The sequence below is a fragment of the Gekko japonicus genome, unplaced genomic scaffold (assembly GCF_001447785.1).
Source record: "Gekko japonicus isolate JY-2015 unplaced genomic scaffold, Gekko_japonicus_V1.1 scaffold165, whole genome shotgun sequence".
NCBI classification, from domain to species: Eukaryota; Metazoa; Chordata; class Lepidosauria; order Squamata; family Gekkonidae; genus Gekko; species Gekko japonicus.
In genome coordinates, this window is record NW_015163097.1 from 852,568 (window position 1) to 874,070 (window position 21,503).

At 41.1% G+C, this 21,503-nt stretch overlaps 2 protein-coding genes across 2 annotated transcripts in view; one reads left to right on the forward strand and one right to left on the reverse strand.

Moving 5' to 3' along the window:
- Positions 1-12,949, forward strand: part of LOC107106476 (protein FRA10AC1) — a 29,369-nt gene extending 16,420 nt beyond the window's left edge. Inside the window, exons 9-14 of the mRNA XM_015406631.1 lie at positions 6,050-6,163; positions 7,040-7,082; positions 8,546-8,673; positions 9,670-9,708; positions 11,483-11,567; positions 12,172-12,949. Of these exons, the coding sequence (XP_015262117.1) occupies positions 6,050-6,163; positions 7,040-7,082; positions 8,546-8,673; positions 9,670-9,708; positions 11,483-11,567; positions 12,172-12,214 (452 nt within the window). The 3' untranslated portion in view covers positions 12,215-12,949. The remainder of the gene's footprint in view (positions 1-6,049; positions 6,164-7,039; positions 7,083-8,545; positions 8,674-9,669; positions 9,709-11,482; positions 11,568-12,171) is intronic.
- Positions 12,950-18,536: 5,587 nt separating this feature from the next.
- PDE6C (phosphodiesterase 6C) overlaps positions 18,537-21,503 on the reverse strand; it is a 69,271-nt gene continuing 66,304 nt past the window's right edge. Inside the window, exon 22 of the mRNA XM_015406638.1 lies at positions 18,537-18,613. Coding sequence (XP_015262124.1) covers positions 18,537-18,613 — 77 coding nt within the window. The remainder of the gene's footprint in view (positions 18,614-21,503) is intronic.

Genomic DNA, 21,503 nt, shown 5'->3' on the forward strand with positions numbered 1-21,503 from the left:
GTATACCTGTGTAAAGCCTGAATTTTTACCAATACGGGTGAAAAACTGTAGGCTACTGAAAACAGTGATATTTAGTTTTAGCAGAGGATCTTTTTCTTATTAAAGGCTAATATTAGTTAATTTCACCAACCCTGAATAAAATGTTATATCTACCTTTAAAATCAAGATGGAGTTTTTCCATTGTAAATATTTTTGCTAACTTGAATATTCTAAAACTAAATTAGAAAGCATACATTATGTAACCATTATTTTGGCCAGAAAACTATGTTCAAGAGCTAAATGTGGATCTATTTACAGGAAAGTAATAAAGAATGGCTTAACAAAGTCAGTAATCATAACAAAAGAAAGTCAGTGGAAGCTATATTGAGTGACTTCAGTGTTTGTAGGTTGCATTCCAGATTGATTTAAATTAAATTAATTTGATTTAATTTGATTTTCTCATTCTGGGGACTCAGAGTAGCTTAGAAAATGAAATACACAAACCAAAATACAATTAAAGATGTACAACCCAACAAGCCTGCAGTACACCCTTGAAGCAAGTGATAAGGTTGTCCCGGGCTTGTGCTGGTTCTACCACCACAGTGAGAGATGGGCTTAGGTCAAAAGGGCCAAAAGCACTGGTACTAGGAAATGCCTATTTTGGGATTGTTTGTGTCCAGATTATGGGGACATGGGGACTAATTAATGCTAATTACGTACATCGGTGTTGTAATTCAGGATGTCTGGATAGAGGTAGCCAGGTCACTGAGAACCATTAAAATCTTTGTCCCTTGTGTTGAAATATAGGTAAGTTTATGAAGCAGAAGATGACTTGGAATTAATTATGAATGGTTTCATGTTGGTCAGAACCAAAACAGTGGCAAGATGGGAAACTCTTAATGTTATAACTTGTAAATGGGGGAACGTAGTAGTACCTGTGTATTCAGTAGCTCTGACCTGGATGGCCCAGACTACCCTGATCTCATCAGATCTCAGAAGCTAAGCAGGTTGGCCCTAGTTAGTCCTTGGATGGGATACCACCAAGGAAGTCCAGGGTTGCTATGTTGGGGCAAGCAATGGCAAGCCACCTTTGAACATCTCTTGCCTCGAAAACTGTATGGGGTTGCCGTAAGTCCAGAGCGACCTGGTGGCACTTTCCACCACCACTGTGTGTGCAGTATATTTTTATACGATGGAAACCATTTGTTAATTACTGGAATAGACATTGATCAAGAAATCTAACTAATATTTTTCTGATTCCTTAATGTTGAGTTTTATAAACTGTTTTCTGCTGTCTCCTCTCTATTGGCATCATTGCTGATAGCAGGAGATTGCCTGGTGCTCTGCTGTGAGACAAGATTTGTAATAGAAGATGGTTAATTAGTTGTTGTAGATTTTCCGGGCTGTTTGGCCGTGGTCTTGGCATTGTAGTACCTGACGTTTCGCCAGCAGCTGTGACTGGCATCCTGAGAGGTATAACACAGAAAGATGGAGTACTCTCTGTGTCAATGTGAGAAGAAAAATGGTAGGCAGGTAATTTATATCTACTCAGGAAGGCGGGGTAGGGCTGAGTGATTATCTTGTAGCAGTTTCTCAGGCTGTGACATGCTAATGGAGGAGCTTTCCTGATTAAGTTTATGCACATTTGACTACATAATAGTAATGCCATCATGAAAGATGGATGTATATTGCTGTTTATCAAATTACTGCCTCAGTTTTCCTTCTAATGCTGAGAAGTAGTTTAAGCTATGAGCTAGTGCGTGACTGGCCCAAGGTCACTCAGTGAGCTTCATGCCAGAGCAGAGATTTAAATCCAGTTTCCCTGCTCCAAGTCAAACCTGTAGCCATTACCACACAGCGGAGGCTTTGCTCCATCAATTCAGGATGTGGGCCTTGGACTGCAGTCCGCATTTAACATTATGAGTGTTATGCCAATGTTATATGCCTGAATTGTTAGTAGATACTTTGACGTTAACAAAATGAGCATTTGCGATTCTGTCTGTAATCTACATAGAATCATAGGGGTGGAAATGGTCAGAAAGTGATTCAAGTTCAATCTCATGGTGAGATGCTCCCTTTGAATGTAAGCTACATAATTTGGGACTGAATTCACCCATACCGCTTAAAGTGCTTTGCAGATGTAAAAGGGCAGTTCTAGATGTGTGAGTATCTGGTTTCTGATATTTGAAAAACAGTCTGTTTTAAGTGTGTTTGTACTGGGTGAATGAATTATTCTAATTGCGAAATAATGGAGGCTATTGCAAAATTTTATATTATGTAATCAGAAGACGAGGCTTGAATAGCCAAGTGTAAGTGACTGATGCATCTTAGTATTTTCCCGTAATTCCATGATGTTTTGTGCTTTCATGCCAATAAAGGTTTTGTGTGTGGGTGGGTGAATGAATTGATTTATGACCATGCAAGAAGGTTGGTTTACAATTTATATTTCAACCTTCCTGCATTTTACAAAGCACATGTGATTTCAGCCTAAAGGTTTTCCAGAAGCCACAAGCATGGTATATCACATCATACCACCAGTGAAGAATTTCAGCAGTCACAGCAGATGCAGTGTCACTGGCCAATCTGATCTAGGAACAGATTCCTTCTCAGCAACAAATATGATGGTCAGTTGGATCTTTAAATGAGCCAAAGCTTTTCATCAGTTGAACCTCCCCAAGTGACATTTTATTCAGCCACAGATATGTATTTTTCAAAGTCATTACGTAAATCCTGGGGTTTTCCCCCAGATTGATGAAGAGAGCTGTTGTACCTGAAAACTTGTTGGTTATCCAGTCCATTTATAATCCTTAATTTATTTTCTGGGTTGGGCCCAGACAAGATGGCAGCCAGGTTTATAACATAGGCTACAAGTCTAACGTATTAAAATCAGTAAGTTGTTTATACTGGTCTGTCTCTGTCTCCCTCTCTCTGTGTCTCTGTCTCCCCCCCCCCCTCTGTATATATATATTTCTGTCAAGTTACAGCTGCCTTATGGTGATCCCATGGGGTTTTCAAGGCAAGAGACATGCCTCTAAAGGTGTGATTAAAAAACTATTTTCATTATGAAAAACAACTGTTTACTGTGCACCTGAAGGGAAAAACAGCCACTCAGATGAGCCTATGGGAGTGCTGCTCCAGCATCCAATCACTTTTCAGAAAGGGGGTGGAATGTAAGAGGGAGGCACAGCAGGAGGTGTTCAGATCTGCCGCAGAGAGACAGCAGTGAGAGCTCAGGTCTGGCTCACTGAAAGAACAGACACTTTGAAAGGTAGCTCTACCTGGTACTGTGGCAGAGTGGTATGGCTCTTATCTCTGGGAGAGAACAGAGTACCCAGTTGTCAGGCTTGCCTCTGGTAATGAGCAGACCATGTACCATTTAGTCTGACCCTTGGGAAAGGGCAGGCTAGTGTGGGTGGAATCCTGTGTATGTGAGAGGATCCAATCTAGTGGCTAGTCAGTAAAAGCCAGTTTGTGCCTGAAAGTGTTAAAGAAAATTTAAACACACACTGAAGCCATAACTGGCTTATGTGCCCTCAACCAGGTTTCTCCTCTGACTGTCTGGAGACCCATGCTGCTGATCTGTTCTCTGAAACCAACCTGTAAATTAATAAATCTTCTTTGTTGTTTATATAAAATTCCTCAGTGATCTCCATATTCTACTTGTGCACCACAAAACGTATGGCAGTGAACCCATTCCTATACCCTCGCTACCTTTAGAACACCTGTTAACTGAAGATAAAGTTTATAGTTTAAAACAAACCTGGTTACCCAGAATCATGGGAAGCTGTGAGTCCCATCAGTTGTTAGAAAGGGCTTGTCATTTAATTTTTACAAGTACGCAAAACAATGGATTTTGCTCCTTTCCTTTTCTTTAATAAAAAAAATATGAAGTCTGAATGAGTTTGATGAAGTACATGAGCGGCGGCAGCTCTGTATTCTTTGCTCCAAGCGTTAGCATTTCACTTGGTTTGAGACTGCAGAACTGAAGTGTTTGAGGACACCGTCAATCCATTGGATAGCAGCTTAGGCAGACCATTCTGAGGTTAATCTTTCAAAAACAGTCCTGGAGGTGAGCTTATTAATACAGATCCTCACATGACCATGTGAACACTATCCAATGAAATGTTGCGGTTTTATTTAACAGGTTCATCTTAAACAAAGCTGTTTAGTTTGTTATTGAAGCAGTGCTTCTGAAAATAAGCATTTTGAAACATAAAATAATGTAGTGGTCATACACTGCAATCCAGAGAATTGCCTGGCTAGCAGTAACTGCCCAGGAGGACATTTCGCATGTTTGTTTTGAACAAGAGCCCTTCCTTCACTCAACATAGCCGGATGTCCTGCTGTTTGGAAACTCCAGGGAGTTTGAAAACTAATTTAGAGTGTGATGTATTGGAGAGTGCTGTTTCCCAAAGGGAAAAAGTCAAAATTCCTTTGGGCATGCTCTGGGTTGGGGACATACAAGTGCCAAATTTTCTTCTTGGTAATAAGTCCCAGAATATTTCCATTAAATTATTGTTTACCATATGTTTACCAACTTGCAAGAAAAACAAAGCAATTAAAAATGTATTAAGAACAAAAACATCAACACAAGCATTAACAAAGGGCTACTCCACTCCCTCTTCAGTCACCACTTCAAACATCTAGAAAACCGAAACAGCTTTAAATTTCTTCAGGAAGATCATGCCACAGTCTCAACCAATGTTGATGAAATCCTTTGTTCCAATCTCTATCAGAAGGTGAGCAACCGCATCCTGCACTAGATGAAGTTTCCAGATCTTTTTCAAGGGCAGCCCCACATCAATAGCACCAAAGTAGTCAGTCCTAAAGCTTATAAAACATCAGTCAGCATAGCAAGATGCCTGTTCTCCAGAAAGGGGAATAACATTAGTAAAATATGAAGTTGATGGGTGGATTCTACGCCTGTCCTATCACTCCACTGAGGAAAGTGTGACACCTTCCTCCAACTTCCTGTAGACATGTTGGAGGAAGGTTGGATCAGAGGCAATAAAAAGTTCTCCTAGCCACTACTGTTACCTGTCTATCCAGTAAGTAAGTTCTTTGAGCACTGTAGGCTCTTTGAAAACTACTTTCTCGCCTAGGTTTCTGGTAAGACAACTACATATGGCACCCCAGAACTTTCACTCTTTACTAAGGAAAAACTCATGGAAGATCTAGGATACACTCCCCTTATACTTGTTTGATCATTAATGGAACATAATACATTCCTTCCCCCCTGCCCTTAACTGTGCAAAATATGAAAGGGATTAAAATGCAGTCTAGAAGTCCAGAATGCAGTGGGGTGTGTCCTTACAGAGACATCACCAAGAGCACATATACATCCAGTGCTGTGTCAGTTGCACCGGCTCCCGGTTGAATTCCAGATCAAGTTCAGGGTTCTGGTTCTAACATTTAAAGCCCTATGTGTACTGGGACCAACATACAAACAGGAGTGTCTCTCCCAATATGTCCCTCAAAGGGCTTTGTCCTCCTCTGATCAACAACTACTGGTGATGCCCGGCCCAAAAGATGTACGCCCAGCCTCAACCAGAGCCAGGGTCTTTTCAGCTCCTAGGTGAGATACAGTTCCACAGGTCCTGTAAAACGGAGATGTTCTGCCAGGCCTATGCTTGAGGTGGGGGCAATTCATCTATACTGGCCTTCCCTCCTCAGCCCTGCTTTATTCCATCATGGTTGATTTTTTCACCCACCCATTTGCTTTGTATCATTCCGTCTTTGGCTACCCCCAATCAGAATCCCTTGGGACTTTTAATTGCACAGCAGACGCCATCAAATGTTTTAGTAATGCTTTGTGAACTGATTAATTAATAATTTTACAGATTTTAAGGTTGTATTATATTTCAATTATGTTGTATATTTTAATAATGTTGTAACCTGTCCTGAGCCTGTTGTGCAGGGGGGGAGGGCTAAATATTAAATAAATAAATTAAAATACTTGGAACTACCCTAATCTGTTATTCTTCATGGCTAATGTTGTACAATATTAAACATATAAACATAAAATGAATCCTCATGAACCAACTGTTTTTTGTTTCTGACCTCTTTGCAGGACAGTTTTTCTGTGGCAGTAAACACTGTGATGAAAAGGAAGGCTTGAAGAGCTGGGAGGTGAATTTTGGATATGTTGAGCAAGGGGAAAAGAAAAACGCGCTTGTTAAATTGAGTGAGTCCTTCATATAGTATTGACATTAATAGTTGTGTTTTTAAGGTTAATGTGCACACACTAAAGAAAAGACAGTTACGTTTTTATAGGTGGCCATTTAAAAGCTTTGATTAAAGAACAATTCTAAGACATAAGGTGCTACCTAGTTTGACTTAAAGTCAGTCATAACATAGCTGAGCCACTGATTGCTGTAGAATGTAGCATGCATCACCTGAGCCTGCCTCATCTGCTGGCTAGTGGATTCAGAGTTTCAGGGATGGATCCCTGGCTGATGTCTGTGTCGTGTCAAGTGGCTTCCTCGTGACCACAGACAACAGGGCTGGATGGTTGTCTGTGTTTGTGTTAAAGTTTCCTAGGCAACATCCTTTTCCCGGTATGGCCTTACTGGTAAATTATGGGAGTATAGAATGTGAGGATATCTCAGTATCCATCTAGTTTAGCTCTCATTTTTGGATTATTGTAGATGAACAATTTCCATGTTTATCTAATATATTCACAGGTGATTCCAGAACTTCTCTGAGCAAATCCAGGCTTTCTCTGCCCCAAAGTTTTTCATCCTGTGTCTGCAATTGCAAGCAATACTCAGTCCTCAGCTTAATTTGAGAGCTGTTTCTTTATAGTTTGAGGTACAGCAGCTTCTACACCGAGGCCCCCTGAATGTTTAGAAGTCGGGACCACTTAAAATGGAAACTTAGAAAATGGCTGGTTACATACATGTATTAGAAGCTTTTATTAAGGTTCTCAGCCTTTTCAGTTCAAAACTTAAAAACTACCACTGACAGTCTTGCTTAGCATGTAAAATTTTAAATGTGAAGATGAGTATATAACTGCCACCAAACCTTTTCTTCACCAAGAGATTTTCACTTTTTTTTTTAGGGCTTTGTCCAGAATGCTCTTACAAATTAAATTTTCACCACAGGTAAATATATAAATTACTCCCGTCTTATGTGTGTATAAAATAGACCTCCCCCCACCAGGCGTACAGCTAAAATTTGGCTCTTTTTTGCAGGTCATAGGGTGGTGTCATAACTTTATTTTTTAAAAATATATATATAAGAAAGGTATCTTCTTTATTTAATATTTATTCATCACCTTTCCAACACAGCTCAGTTAACATTAAAACTCAAGCTTACAGGGCCAACTATCGAGGAGTTTAAGGATAACTTTCTTTTAAAAGCCCATTTATGGCTGCAGTCACATGCACCAGTTGAAGTGGAGGGGAAGCGAGGCTATTCCCTCCGGAGGAATTTGACACGCAGTTGCGAGATCACACCTCCCTTTGTAGGTGCGGGCTCACCCCGTCACTGTGTGATCAGACGCAACTGCGGGTGAGTTGGTGGTTTTTTTTGGCCGTTTATGTCCCTTGCGCATAAACGAGGAGTCACACTTCTGCACTGAGGGCCCCCAATGGAGTATGCGATAATGCGCATACTGTGAAGGGAGGGGAATGGCACTGAGCCGGGAATGGCCTGATCAGACCATCCTGACGGCATGAGTGCATGCTTGTGCGGTTAGACAGGGGAAAGTTCGTCCGTGGCCCGTTGGAACCCGTTTACTGCCAGACTTTCCCTGGTGTCTTTTAACTCCGCTTCTGCGGCGGAGCAGCACGGGTTGCCAATGACTGCGGGATGCTTCCCAGATGTTGCTGTTTGATCACGCCTCTTAGATCTGTCAGGCATTCGTAACTATGTTGGAACAGCCAGGGTCCGGCTTACCTGAAGGACCGTCTCTTCCCGTATGTTCCCTCAAGAGCAATACAATCGGGGAAGCTCCATCTCCTGGGAGTGCCAGGTCCCCGAGAGATTATGTTTGCCTCTACTAGGGCCAGGGCATTTTTGGTGTAGGCTCCTACCTGGTGGAATGAGCTCCCAGAGAAGATCCGGGCCCTGCGGGACCTTATGCAGTTCCGCAGGGCCTGCAAGACGGAGCTCTTCCGCCAGGCGTTCGAGTAGGAGCCGCTGCTGACACTATTCTACCACCGAGGTGGCAAGTCATCGGCTGCCCTATAAGAATGGGGACAAGCGGGCCCTGGCAGAAGTTTGAGACAGTGTAGTGGGAGACCACGCTACTGAGACAGCTGGCCACCAAACCTGGGGGGGTTGTCCCCATCTTGGATGATTAATATAGGTATAGCACCGTATTATTGGAAGGTTTTATTGTGATTTTAAATGTTCTATTTATTATATACTGTATTGTATTTTGCACTCGGCTTTGCTGCATGTGAGCCGCCCTGAGCCTCTCGGAGGGCGGGATATAAATCAAACTAATAAATAAATAATAAATAAATCTAAAGGTGTGTGTGATCGCAGCCTATGTTTGTGTATGTATTTGTAATGGGAAGGGCACATTAGTATAACTCTAAGATTTATTTCTGTTACAAAGGAGAAAAGAAGTCAAACCAAAGAAAAAGAGAGCAAGCTCTGAACAAAGCTCTGAGGTGCTAAAAAGTAAGAAGTCGAGATTATCTTCTCAACAAAAACACAAATCAAAGAAAAAGAAGAAACATAAAGGTAACCTCCCTCAGTTTTTATTGAATTTAAACATGAATAATTGGCAGATATGTTTTATATTCTGGGAAATCACAAGGACTCTGACAATTAAGTTGTGTTGTGTTCAGTAGGACTGTAGTAGAGATTAGTTCTGATAGGAAAAGCCAAAGTGTATGTGTGTGGGGGAGAACTACTGATTTTATTATCTGTAGGTAAAAAAAATCAGATAGTCATACCTTTTTAAGATGAATGGTAAGTACACAGTGGGGTGTGCATTGTGGTCAGCACAATCCAGGAACTCAGGACTGTTATACAGGGTGAGGACCCCAGACCCAACGTGTTCTCCATAATGTGGAAATTGGTCTGTAGAGCAGCTAGCTAGAATCTGAGGGCAAAGAAAGTATATGCCCTTACTGAGGCAAAGAGAGTAAACTTCTTTTGTTGAGGAGGCCTAGCGTTTTTGTTGTACTGCATGGCAAGGTGTTTGCTGATCCAGTTCATTTCTTGGAAATAGTTGGAGCAGGATATGGCTGGGATGAAGATGCTCTTCATTCTCTCCGACACACTTTCAGAGGGATGTTCTTTTAGAGGTGCATGAGAATCTGCATTCTGCCCCAATTAGCACATAACATATGGCTGAGCCTGGGTGAGGGAGGATCACCCCAGTTACCTGGGCAATAGGGATATGTTCTCTGTACCACTATGATACCAGTGCCTGTAAGCACAGTTTCACATTCTTTTACAAGGGCATTCTAAAAAAAAAACAGCTAAAAAGGGAGAGGCAAACAGTATTCACAAAATGGGCCTCCTCTGCAACTTAGCACCACTGTAGATTTATTGGTAAATGTCAAATAATTGCGGGCAGTGCAGATGAATCACTAGCCATTCATTAACTATGACTGAAAGGATTGGAAATGGGCCATGGGAATTACTGGCAAAAGCGAGATTTCTGTCAGTTAATAATCATAAGAGTAAATATTTATGTAATAAATTAATTGTAAGGTGGCTTTTTTTCAGAACAAGCATTGTTAGGAGAATCAGATGATTCTGATAAAGGTAAGTAATTCAAGTGACATTCAACAATTTGAAAAAAAATCATTAGTAGTGTTGTTTTCAGTTCTTTTGGTTTAAATGTTCTTTCTGTTCATTAGCAAAATCAAAGGCTGAAAAGGTAAAAAGCTGTGAGAAGGGAATTGGACAATCTCAGAGTTTAAAACTGATAAGTAGTCTCTGTTTTGGGAAAGAAGTATCATGGATCTGAAGGAAGAAAATTGTATGTTGATTTCACACACTCCCTAAAAAGCAGGCAGTTTCACTAATGGCCTCGATACCTAACTCTCCAGCAGAATATTTCTAAAGAATATTTTCAGAGCAGTGGATCAGTCTGCTGTTACATATCCTGATTCTGGCAATAGGATATATGTAGGAAGATGTTGCACACTTTGCCTTATCTGAAAGTGATGGCATTCGTTTTTTGTGTTGTCCAACTCTCACTCTGTGAGCTAGACAAATAGTAAGTAATAGTTTCAGGTGGGTAGCTGTGTTGGTCTGAAGCAGCAGGACAACATTTAAGTCCAGTGGCAACTTTATGGCAAACAAAGTTTGATTCTGAGTATAAGCTTTCATGTGCGTGCACTTTTCTGTGCTTCTAACATTGTATATGCCATTAAATACCAACAGTCCCCTTCAATTCTCTGCATAAAGCAAACAGGTCAAACCTTACACCAAGAACAGATGGGCACAAATCTGACATCAGGAATCACAAAACTGAGGAACCTGTATGAGAACACTTCACCTTCCAGGACATTCAATAGGTAGCTGTTTTATTGCAAATGAACTTCAGAAACAGACTAGAATGGGAGATTGCTGAGTTACAAGTTATTACAACACTCAGGACAATGGAACCCCCAGGTCTTAACAGAGATATCGGTTTCTTATCTCACTACACTAATGTCATTCTATTCTCACATCCACTGTGAACTCCTTTATTATGCTGTATGCTAATTTGCTGGTATTCACAGGTCTTACCAATTGACTTCATCCAGTCTTATCTATATTTACTGCTCAGTTACTTATGCATCTTGACTCTAATTGGCCCTTCCTGGCAACACCCTTCTCACCCTCTATCTATATGTAATGGTTGGTGACTTCTTTTTCAATGTATCTGAAGAAGTATGCATGCACACAAAAGCTTGCTTATTTATTTATTCTATTCTATTTGTATCACACCCTACCCTGCAAGTGGGCTCAGGGCAACTCACAACACATAGTAAAACAATAAATAATAGTTCATATAAATGTCATACTACTTCATCAAGATAAAATACATTAAGTTAATACCTAATGGCAGCTTAAAATTTCTAACTGCAGTGCAATGCTGCAACAGTGTAAGGTGAGGTGCTACATTTCTCTCAGAGTAACCAGGGTTGACTGATACTGGTGCCCAGTTGGTATAGGCAGTGCCCTAAGGCAGATGAAACAAATTAATAGAGTAAGCAGATTGAGCAGCGTCTGAAGAAGTGTGCGTGCACACGAAAGATCATACCTTAAATAAAACTTTGTTGGTCTTAAAGGTGCCCCAGACTCAAACTTTCTTCTACTGCTTCAGACCAACACGGCTACCCACCTGGACATATTTTAACAGACATTTTACTTCCCCTTTGGAAGAATTCAAGAATAGCACTTTAAGTGGCACAATTTTTTCTAGGCCTTGTGTGCAGTGTTTCTTCATCACTGGATATTTTAAGGAAGTCTTGTTAATCAGACATAATTAGAAACTAATGGAGTAAAAGTTATTTTGAATAGTTTTTCAAGTCACACTGTTTAACAGGTTCAAGCGATAGTGATGACCGAGATGGTCCCTCAGATGCTGACTATTGGAAGGGTCCTGTGCAAGAGACAGAAGAAAAAACACGGTCAGTGCTGGGATGGACAGCTGTCATCTTTAAAATTGTGTTTGTTTAGTGAATAAACCCATAAATGTAATTTCTTTAAGACTGGTAATCTCAGAGTTCACTCCTAGTTCATTGTAGTCCCTCCAAAGAACAGTAACAAAAAAACAAAAAAAAAGAACTGGAGAACTCCTCTTCCCAATCGTCCATCTAATCTTCACTTGTTACTATGGTATTAGTCCTTCAAAACTGTAGCCTCTCATTGGCACTTATGGAGAAATGATGGGCAACTGTTAGTAAATGCTCCATCTTCCTTTGTATCCCCCACCCACACATATCAGTCATCCAACGTGGCTTTTCAGTGTTTGTCATTCAGCTCCTTTTTGTTCCTTTTGTAATGCCCAAACAATATTGGCATTACTGTTTCTCTATCTGTTTGCAGAATTGATAAGAGTAAATCTGCAATGCATCTATAATTTCATGATTCCTAAATCATATGCTATTATAGTAATACATACCAATCACTTAAGACATCATCAACTGGTGCTTTGAAGTGCCTTCAGTAGCAGTAAGTAAAATTTCTTCATGTTTTTGAAACAATTTAATTTGATTTTATTTTATTTTACAGGGAGGAAGAATTTGATGAGTACTTTCAAGACTTGTTTCTCTGAAATACGATGTGGAGATCTCAAATCAGTTTCGTCATGCTTCCTCAGACTCCACAGATGAACATCAAATGAGATGTGCCTCATTTTTCTTTAAGCATGCTTCTAATTTTATATTTCATAGAAATTATTCAGCAATTCTTTGCTCGAACGTTTGGCATAGGAGCGTGGATTTTGCATTAATGTGGTCTAAGTACTTTAAAAAAAAATTACATTCCAAAGCTAAGATGACATTATGTTGATACTTTTTGCAGGCTTCAGCATTCAAAGATGAAAAGTAACAGGTGTGTAGAAGTTGCTGAATGTTATTTAAAACAACAATAGCATGTATACTGAGAAATTATGATGATTGAGTTTAGCCCAATTACATGAACTGCTTTGGGAGGGAGGCAGGGGGAAAGTGTGTGTGGGGGGGCTTGCATATAAGATGTGAGTCTTCCCTCTCCTGGTACCCAGACCCTCTGCTGGCACAGAAGCCGCCATGTCATAGCTGGCGTTCAATGTAAGAAGCAGAGCTGGGCTGATGAGAGCTCCTTGAATAGATTCCCGTGTCCTATCTGAGTGGCCTTGGATTTTAAGCACAGGTGCAGCTCTGTTTCCAGGACCAAGTGACTCTCTGTCCTAAACACCTTTTCTTGGAAGTATTTTGGGCATATTTTAATGGCCTACAAATGTAGTCTGTACCAGAGCCCTACAAATCAGATGTATTTATTCAGGTGACTGGAAGTAAACTGATTGAAATGCCCATGGGAATCTGTTGGAATTCTTCTAAATAATTATATTTTGGACTAGTTGAGCATTTCATTGTTGTTATGTTTACAATTAAATCCTTTGAAATACAGAATTATTTTTGTTGCATTATGGTTCAGAGTACATGATATTAACACCTGTATGCAGATTTCATATGCATCTGTATAGATAACTGTTCTTTAAAGGGACTTGATTATGAAAGCCTTTCCCCATAGTGCAAGACCGGTGGGCTGTGGGGGATGGATGAGAGGCCCTTGAATTAAGTCCTAGATGACTTCAGAGTCACCTAGTCCAGAGTGCAATTGTAGTAATGGGGGTTTTCCAGTGACAACTGCATAAGTGCAATTGTAGTAATAGGGATTTTCCAGTGACGAAAAAGGAAGTTGAGGTCCCCCCGGCCACCAAAAAGGCTAAGCTGGGAATCATGGGACCTGCTTGCACATGCAACAGTGATGGGGGATGAAGGATCAGTCAGGTTAGAATAGATAAAAGGAAGTACTTCTTCACCCAAAGAGTGATTAAGACATGGAATTCACTGCCACAGGAGGTGGTGGCGGCGACAAGTGTGGACAGCTTCAAGAGGGAATTAGATAAACATATGGAGCAGAGGTCCATCAGTGGCTACTAGCCACAAGGTATAGATAGGAACTCACAGGCTGGGGCAAGTGATGCTCTGTATTCTTGGTGCTTTGGGGGTGCAACAGTGGGAGGGCTTCTAGTGTCCTGGCCCCACTACTGGACCTCCTGATGGCACCTGGTATTTTTGGCCACTGTGTGACAGAGTGTTGGACTGGATGGGCCATTGGCCTGATCCAACATGGGCTTCTGTTATGTTCTTAAGGAAGGGAGGGCAGTGAGATTAAATGAAATACCTGGCTGAATCTGACCTGTTGACTGCTGAACACAAAGTTCCTCGTATAGTCCTGAACTTGAGAGTTGCTGCATGGGAGGCTGAGGAGGAACTGGGATCTCCCTCTCCCTCCCCCTTTTGAATTGATAATCAACATTGGATGTTTGATCAACATTTGAAGTTTCCTGCTAGGCAACAAACATGCTCAGTCTTCCCAGGACTGGGATGGGATGGGGTGGGGAATGATGACGACGATGAACTGATGATATTTTGTGTATCTGGGAAGTTCCCTGCTTATGCAGAACCCCTTAACATGCCTTCTGCTAGAGTCCATAAAGGAACTTTCAGCTGTTTTCTTGGCATAGCGATTTTAAGTAGTGTTTTCTTTTAAATTGTCGTAAATTATATTTTAAAACAAAGACTTCGCTTTTGGTTGAAACCTCTCAGGCCACTTTCACAAATACATTTTGTTCTGGTTGCGTAATGGGCCAGTTCATCACACCTTGTTTTAAGAAAGAGAGAAGATGACTCATCTGGGGAAAAGTACGGTGATCCATGGTTTCTGATCTCCTTAGCGGTGAATGAATGGTAATCTCGTTTTAGAAGGTAATCCTGGAGACACAAGATCACATAACATTTCAGCCTTTCTTGTTTTTTATCCCCCCCTGCCCTGACCTGGACGGCCCAGGCTAGCCCGATCTTGTCAGATCTTGGAAGCTAATCAGGGTCAGCCCTGGCTAGTACTTGGGTGGGAGACCATCAAGGAAGGCCAGGGCTGCTACGCAGAGGCAGGCAATGGCAAACTACCTCTGTTCGTCTCTTGCACTGAAAACCCCTAGAGGGGTGGCCATAAGTTGGCTGCAGCCTCATGGCTCTTTCCAGCACCAGGTCGTTTCCCCCCCCCCATTTCCAATTGCAACATGAAGTAGTACAATGGATTGATGTATCTTAAGAAACAGTCTGCACAAGAATAATTACAGTGTTTAGTCTCTAAGCAAAGGAAAAATCGCAGCAAAATGTTTCATTAGCATATGATTGAATGAAATTTACATTTAATCCATCTGGGAAAACAGTGGCAAATAAAATAGTCTCTCATTTTGGGAGCTGGAAATTGGGTATGCCATGCAATAAAGAATCTGATTTAAAAATATTCTCGAATGCATTTTTACATAGTACACAGCTCAGCTGACCGTTCATGATTCTCTATTTACATTTAACATTACTTTACAATCATCACTTTTTTTTACATGTCATGCATAGGGCAATATAACAACATACATCAAGGGTATCCATGAATAGCAAAGAAAGGTAGAGCCTTCCGCGTGTGAAGGTTTCTTTAGGTAAGAGGCTGGATTTAAAGGTTAATTCCTTGTCATGCAAGCTTGATTGGGAGCCAAATCTAATAAGTAGCTATCAGCTTACATCTGTATAACTTGACAGTCAGGACTTTGGAAAGGTCCACTGCTATATTTGCTGTTGCAACCCCCTTAGCAGTCTGTTGCAGATCCATAACATATTTTTTTTGCATACCTTTCCAATGTAGTTATAAAAAGCAAGACTTGTACAGCACTTATTGAATCCTGACTTTTAATACAAAGTATATGATTAACATCAATCTTACTATGCCCTTCTACATTTAGTACAGAAATATAATAATCTTTTTATGGCATTTAAAAATCTGTACGAAATATTTGGCCCAGTAGTGTGATGTCTAGAACAAACTGGAAACTTCAGAGAAGGCTGCATAATTTTGGTTCCTCTTACACATTATTTATGTCTTGCTTCATTGCTCTTAGAGACACTCCTGTGACACTTTTCGAAGTGCATAGGAGCAAGTGTTAATGCATCACCTGCCTAAAGGTTTGTGTCAGCTGGTGGCGGCTGCTGCCTGTGGGTGTGGCCGTTCTCACCCATTCTGCGTATATTGTATCCATGCGGAGCAGCCAGCCTTCCATCTCCCCTCATTCCCCAGACATCTTTGAACATAGCACAGCAAGCCACATATGCCTAATAACAATTACCAGCTCTCACAAGAGGAGCCTCACAAGAGTTTGAGAAGCCTTTGGGGTTCAGCATGATCGTCATTACATTTCTGAAAAGTTATTATAATTCTGCCTGGTATACAGAAGGTTGCTTTTGGAGCTGCCTTGAGAGAGGCAACATGTACATTTTCTGAAATAAACCAGGAATAGTGGCCAGTGGGCAGATTCTTACTTTAAATGCAAATATTTCTGGAATCTGCTTAAACTCCAGGACAAGGAAAAAGATTCATCGGTATGGATTTGATGGGAGTCTAATCATTATGAATCCATGGGGAAAACCTTCCCCCAGCTGATGAATGGCTGCTTAAACTTCATAGAAGCTGCTCCATTTCTAAAACTGGAGTAGCAGCCATGGAACATCTTTCCTCTTGACCTTCATGTTGGTTGTGGCAACAGGACTGTGAATGAAAGAACCCTTCCCCTGACAAGTATGAGAAACAGTCTTAAGCATACCTTTGTAGAAACAGTGCCTATTGAAATCCAAATAAACTAATTCCACATAATGCCCACAGTCTCCAGATCCTTACAGCAAATAAGGAATATATTTGTATAAACATCGGGAGGGGGGCTTCAGAAGGTTCTCTGAGAACATCTTCTCTAGTTGGCTCATTTGGGGGGGGGGGGAAGCTGATATCTAATGACAGGGAAAATTAGGTCTCAAGGAAGGCCTCAAAGTGTTGCAGTTGGGCCTTCAAGATTGTGGCCAAACTATTAGGATGGTGGCTTTTGCTTACCCATTGATTGAGCACAGCAGCTGATTCAAGGTCTGAACTGTGCATTTTTGTGTGTGTGCAGAGATGTCTTTTTAAAAACAATATAAGTATAAAGACAACAGTCATGAGAGTCTGACCCACAAATCAAGCAGTCACCAAGACTTGCAAAGAAAAAGCTTCCTATGTATTACAGTCTAGAGCACTACAACATCATTAATAAATCATAAGAAAATCCTTGTGCATAGGTACATAATCAATGTCGTCTCCAGATTATATGTTTCAAAATTGGATCTTCCTCAGGAGATATTAGAGTAGTACAAAAGCTCTCTGTTTCATAAAGTGCTTGACAATAGGACGCTTGACAATTGGACGCTGATCTCAGTAAATGTTCAGGCTCAGATATGCTGCTAAGCTTCTAATGGATATTTAAGCCTGAACATTTACTGAGATCAGTGTCCTATCTGAATGTAGTATTCCTTATGACTTGTTGCACCATGGATTCCACTATGGCCTGTGGTTTCTGATGGTACAGTGCACTATTGAGGAAGGAGCCATGGTGCAGTGGTTCTCTATGCCACAAAGGTAATATGAGTCAACCAACTTAGAGCACACGAGCCTTCCATTCATTCAGTGGATATGATAGATCCATTTGTGCAAAGTCAAGGCTAGCTATGTTAACTCAAGAAGCAATAAATAAGGTAGCCTTTAATAGTAGGAAACTTTTTGTTTGCATGGGAACCTTGCACCAATAAGAATTTATTGGATCAGGGTGTGTATGTGCGTGTGCAATGAGCCTGTGTATAGGCACCAATCTGACACTGGAATTACAACTTCTAAAATGACCTTATGTTACAATTTTATTACTGATAGTACAGAATAAAGTATGTATTTCATGCCAGATGATGAAAGTAAACAGTATAAAACGTATTTCTAGTCACTAGTCACTAGTAATTATAGGGTTACAAGTGTACAACACAGAGTATATAATATGACTGACGATAAAAGCTTTCTATGCATGACATTATATAAATTGAAATCAACTCATTGGAAGGGGAGCAGACACAAACATGTTGGCCCTGCCTCCTCTCTGTACATGATTACCAACTTGTGAACATGGAACCTATACACGTAAGAAGTATATGCTCACAGAATCCATCCTGATTATCAGGAAATTTTTCATAATGTTTCTGATCACATAGAACTTTTGCATTTAGGCTACAGTCCTTTTCAGACTGTCAGTTTTGGCACTCCAAAAGTGCACAACAGGAATGTATGCGCCATGCAATCCTTCCAATATTTGTGGTCACCACTTTGTGCAAATAGGGCAATGCCCATTTTTCCATGGGCACACAGCTTCAATATGAGCAAAAGAAACCGCAAATGTTTTGAGGGAAACATACTTGCACGTACCTATGCTGCCCATACATGGAACATGCATACATGTCCGCATTAACGCAAAATGGTGACTGTGCATATTGGAAGGACTAAGCATACCATGTGCTCCCGTTGTGTACAGTTGGCGTACCAAAACTGATTGTGCTCATGATCCAACAACTGTACAGGGGCCACCCTCTCATGCTCTCTCCTCATCTGTGCAAGTTGATTTCAATGCACATAGCATCATCTGTACAGGGCTATTATAAATATCATAGATTCCTGACAATTTACAGTTTTAATACATTAAATAAAAAACATTCTCTGTAAAGCATGAATGACAGAGCCCAATAACCAAGAAACAAACCCATTAACCATTTATTTTGTAAAATCTCATTATGTTAATCTCTCACGGTTTTCCAGTTTCCATTGGATTTCACCACTTTTCATTTCGTTAGTAACGGCAAATGTGTAAGGACCGAACAGTCTATGCTACTTTATGTTTTACAGAAATCCTCTGGGGTTCATTGAAGAGCTTCCTAGATTTCTTCCATGGTAGCAGAAATAGTCCTTGAAATGTTTACAGCCACTGACATTAATTATAAAATTGTACAAGTTTTTGATTTGCCATCATCTCCTTCACCTCCTCCTCCTCCTCCTCCACCACCACCACCTGCTCCTGCTAATAAAAGGCAAAAAAAAATGTTATTAAGGTGAGCCTGTTTATTTTAATGAACTTTATTAACTTTATTAATTTTACTTTGTGACATGAAAGGTACATGTATGTGACCATTATAAAACTCGTCTTTTCAACATTTCTTCATCAATTAATATCTAAATATTATCAAATGGACTGAATGTAGTAACTAAAGCTTCTCAGCACGCAAGCACATTCTAAAACAAAAGTCCAGTGGTGCCTAAAAGACGAACAACACTTATTCCAGCACGAGGTTTTGTAAGCCAGTCTCTTGGTTTGTTTGTCTTTACAGTGCCACTGGACTTCTGTTTTGTTTAGCTACAATAGACGAACACAGCCATCCTTCCGAAGCACATTCTAAACCACTCTCCCTGGCAAATTTCAGCCACTGGGTTTATAGTCAACCCCAAGCACAAAGCATAAAAACATTTGAAAGAGAGAATAAGGTCATGGCACAATATAATCCTCCAGGCTACTGAAAGAAAAAAGTGTGGGGTTTTTTGTTCTTTTTTCTTGTTGCTGTTCAAAGCAGGGAAGATATGACAATGAAGCTGTAAGCCACTTGGGGTCCCCATTGGGAGGAAAGCAAGGTATAAGGAAACTTATCTAAAAACTGTTCCCAAATCCTAGTCAAGGCAGAGATATTTCTTCTAATGCCTCATGTAGTTTTAAAAAGCTCCACATAGTTTTATCATAAAAAGGTAAAGGTTCCCTTGCTCGAAAGCCAGTCGATTCCGACTCTAGGGTTGCGGTGCTCATCTCCGTTTCAAAGCCGAAGAGCCAGTGCTGTCCGAAGACGTTTCCGTGGTCATGTGGCCGGCATGACTAAACACCAAGGCGCACGGAACGCTGTTACCTTCCCACCTAAGTGGTACCTATTTATCTACTTGCAATTTCTTGCTTTCGAACTGCTAGGTTGGCAGGAGCTGGAACTAGAGACAGGAGCTCACTCCGTCATGCGGCACCCGGGTCTCGAACTGCTGAACTACTGACCTTCCACAGCAGGGGTTGTTTCGTAGAAAAAGAGCTAGGGGAATTCATTAGCATAACTCATTAGCATATGCCACACCCCCTGACATCACTGGAAGTGTGTCATAAGGCCACACTCCCTGACATCACCAGAAGTGTGTCATAAGGCCACACACCCCACCCCCAACGGTCCCGGCCACCGTCGCCGGCCTTGCAGCTCCACTGCCGAGCCCCTTGAGGGGCCCGGCGGTGGACCTGCAAGGCCGGCGGGAGTGCAAGGAAGCCCCGCGAAGGCCCTCCCTGGCCCCAGGCAGGCAGGGGTGGGGAGAGGCAGGGAGGAAGCAATTTAACCTCCCTCTTCTCCTACCTCCTCCTGGCTGAATGAGGGCCGGAAGCAGGGGGCGGGGCTTCGTCATGTGCCCCGCCCCCCATACCTCACCCGGGGGAACTGCGATCCCCCCGAAATGACCTCTGTTCCACAGCCTGCAGTTTAGCGTCTTAACCACTTGAGCCACCACAGCTCATATCATAGTTTTATCATAGTTCTTAGCAAACTGTTGCTTTCTGATTTATCTAAATTAATATACCAATATTAGCATTAACATTAGAAACAGAATCAACACTTACATGTGAATGGATAATCAAGTTACTAGGTTACAGAATCATAAAATCACAGAGTTGGAAGGGACCTCCAGGGTCACCTAGTTCAACCCCCTGCATAATGCAGGAAATTCACAAATACCTCCCCCTCCACACCCACAGTGACCGCTGTTCCATGCCCAGAAAATGACAAAAAACCTCCAGGATCCCTGGCCAAATTGACCTGGAGAAAAATTGCTTCTTGACCCCAAAGTGACAATCAGCATATCCCTGGACGTGTAAGAATGGGCTGCAAGAACAAAGCACTGAGGCAACCCTTCCTGCCCTCCCTCTCATGATCTGCCTAAATTCACAGAATCCACATTGCTGTCAGATGGCCATCTAGCCTCTGTTTGAAAACCTACAAAGAAGGAGAGCCCACCACCTCCCGAGGAAGCCTGTTCCACTGAGGAACCACTCTGTTCTGAAGTTCTTCCTAATGTTTAGCTGAAAACTCTGTATTTGACATTTTCTGCCTGCTCTAAGATATGTCACCTGATCAGTGACCTAACTTCTTAAATATTTGGATATTTGAAAGCATTAGATTTGAAATATTGATTTTTGATTTGTAATATACTATCTTGTTTTTATTTTCTCTTCTGAGCTTTCCACTTAACTTGATATGAGAATGTGAATATAATTTAACATTAGACATGAGTCCTTGTCATATTTAAACCCCTGCTAATGCCATTGGGAGTAAATTTCTACCCCAGTTGTACTTTTTAAGGCAAAATGAACAGGGGCAGTGCTAGAATATTTTCCTCTTAGAAAATGGTCACCCACACAGAAGCAAACAATGTCCCCAAAGCAAGGGCACCTCCAGCTTTTTTTCTGTAAACAAAAAGCACCTAGGTATAAACTGCAGAAATCTTGATTTTGCCATTGGTGTGTTTTGTTAAACCAGCCCCTCCCCGAGTACCGGGATACAAAAATACCCCAAGGATTTTCCACCCCCATAAAACAGTTCTTCAGGGAAGCATTTTAAGTAGTTTGGGGAGATACAGCCCATCTTGGTAATCTGTAGAAAATTTACCTCACCACAAATTTACCTCACCATAGCATAAAATACCCTAGATATAAAGAGCATTAACAATTATTTATGTTAGATGTTTTCTGCCTTTGGGTGCTTGTGTGGTGGCAGGAGACAGTGTGTTTCACAATACCTAAACAGGTTTGGTTGGAGTTTTTGTATGGGACATTTTTCTACCTCAAGATGCAGTTTGACTTGGTGTAAGAATATACCCCAGTACAATTTGTGAAT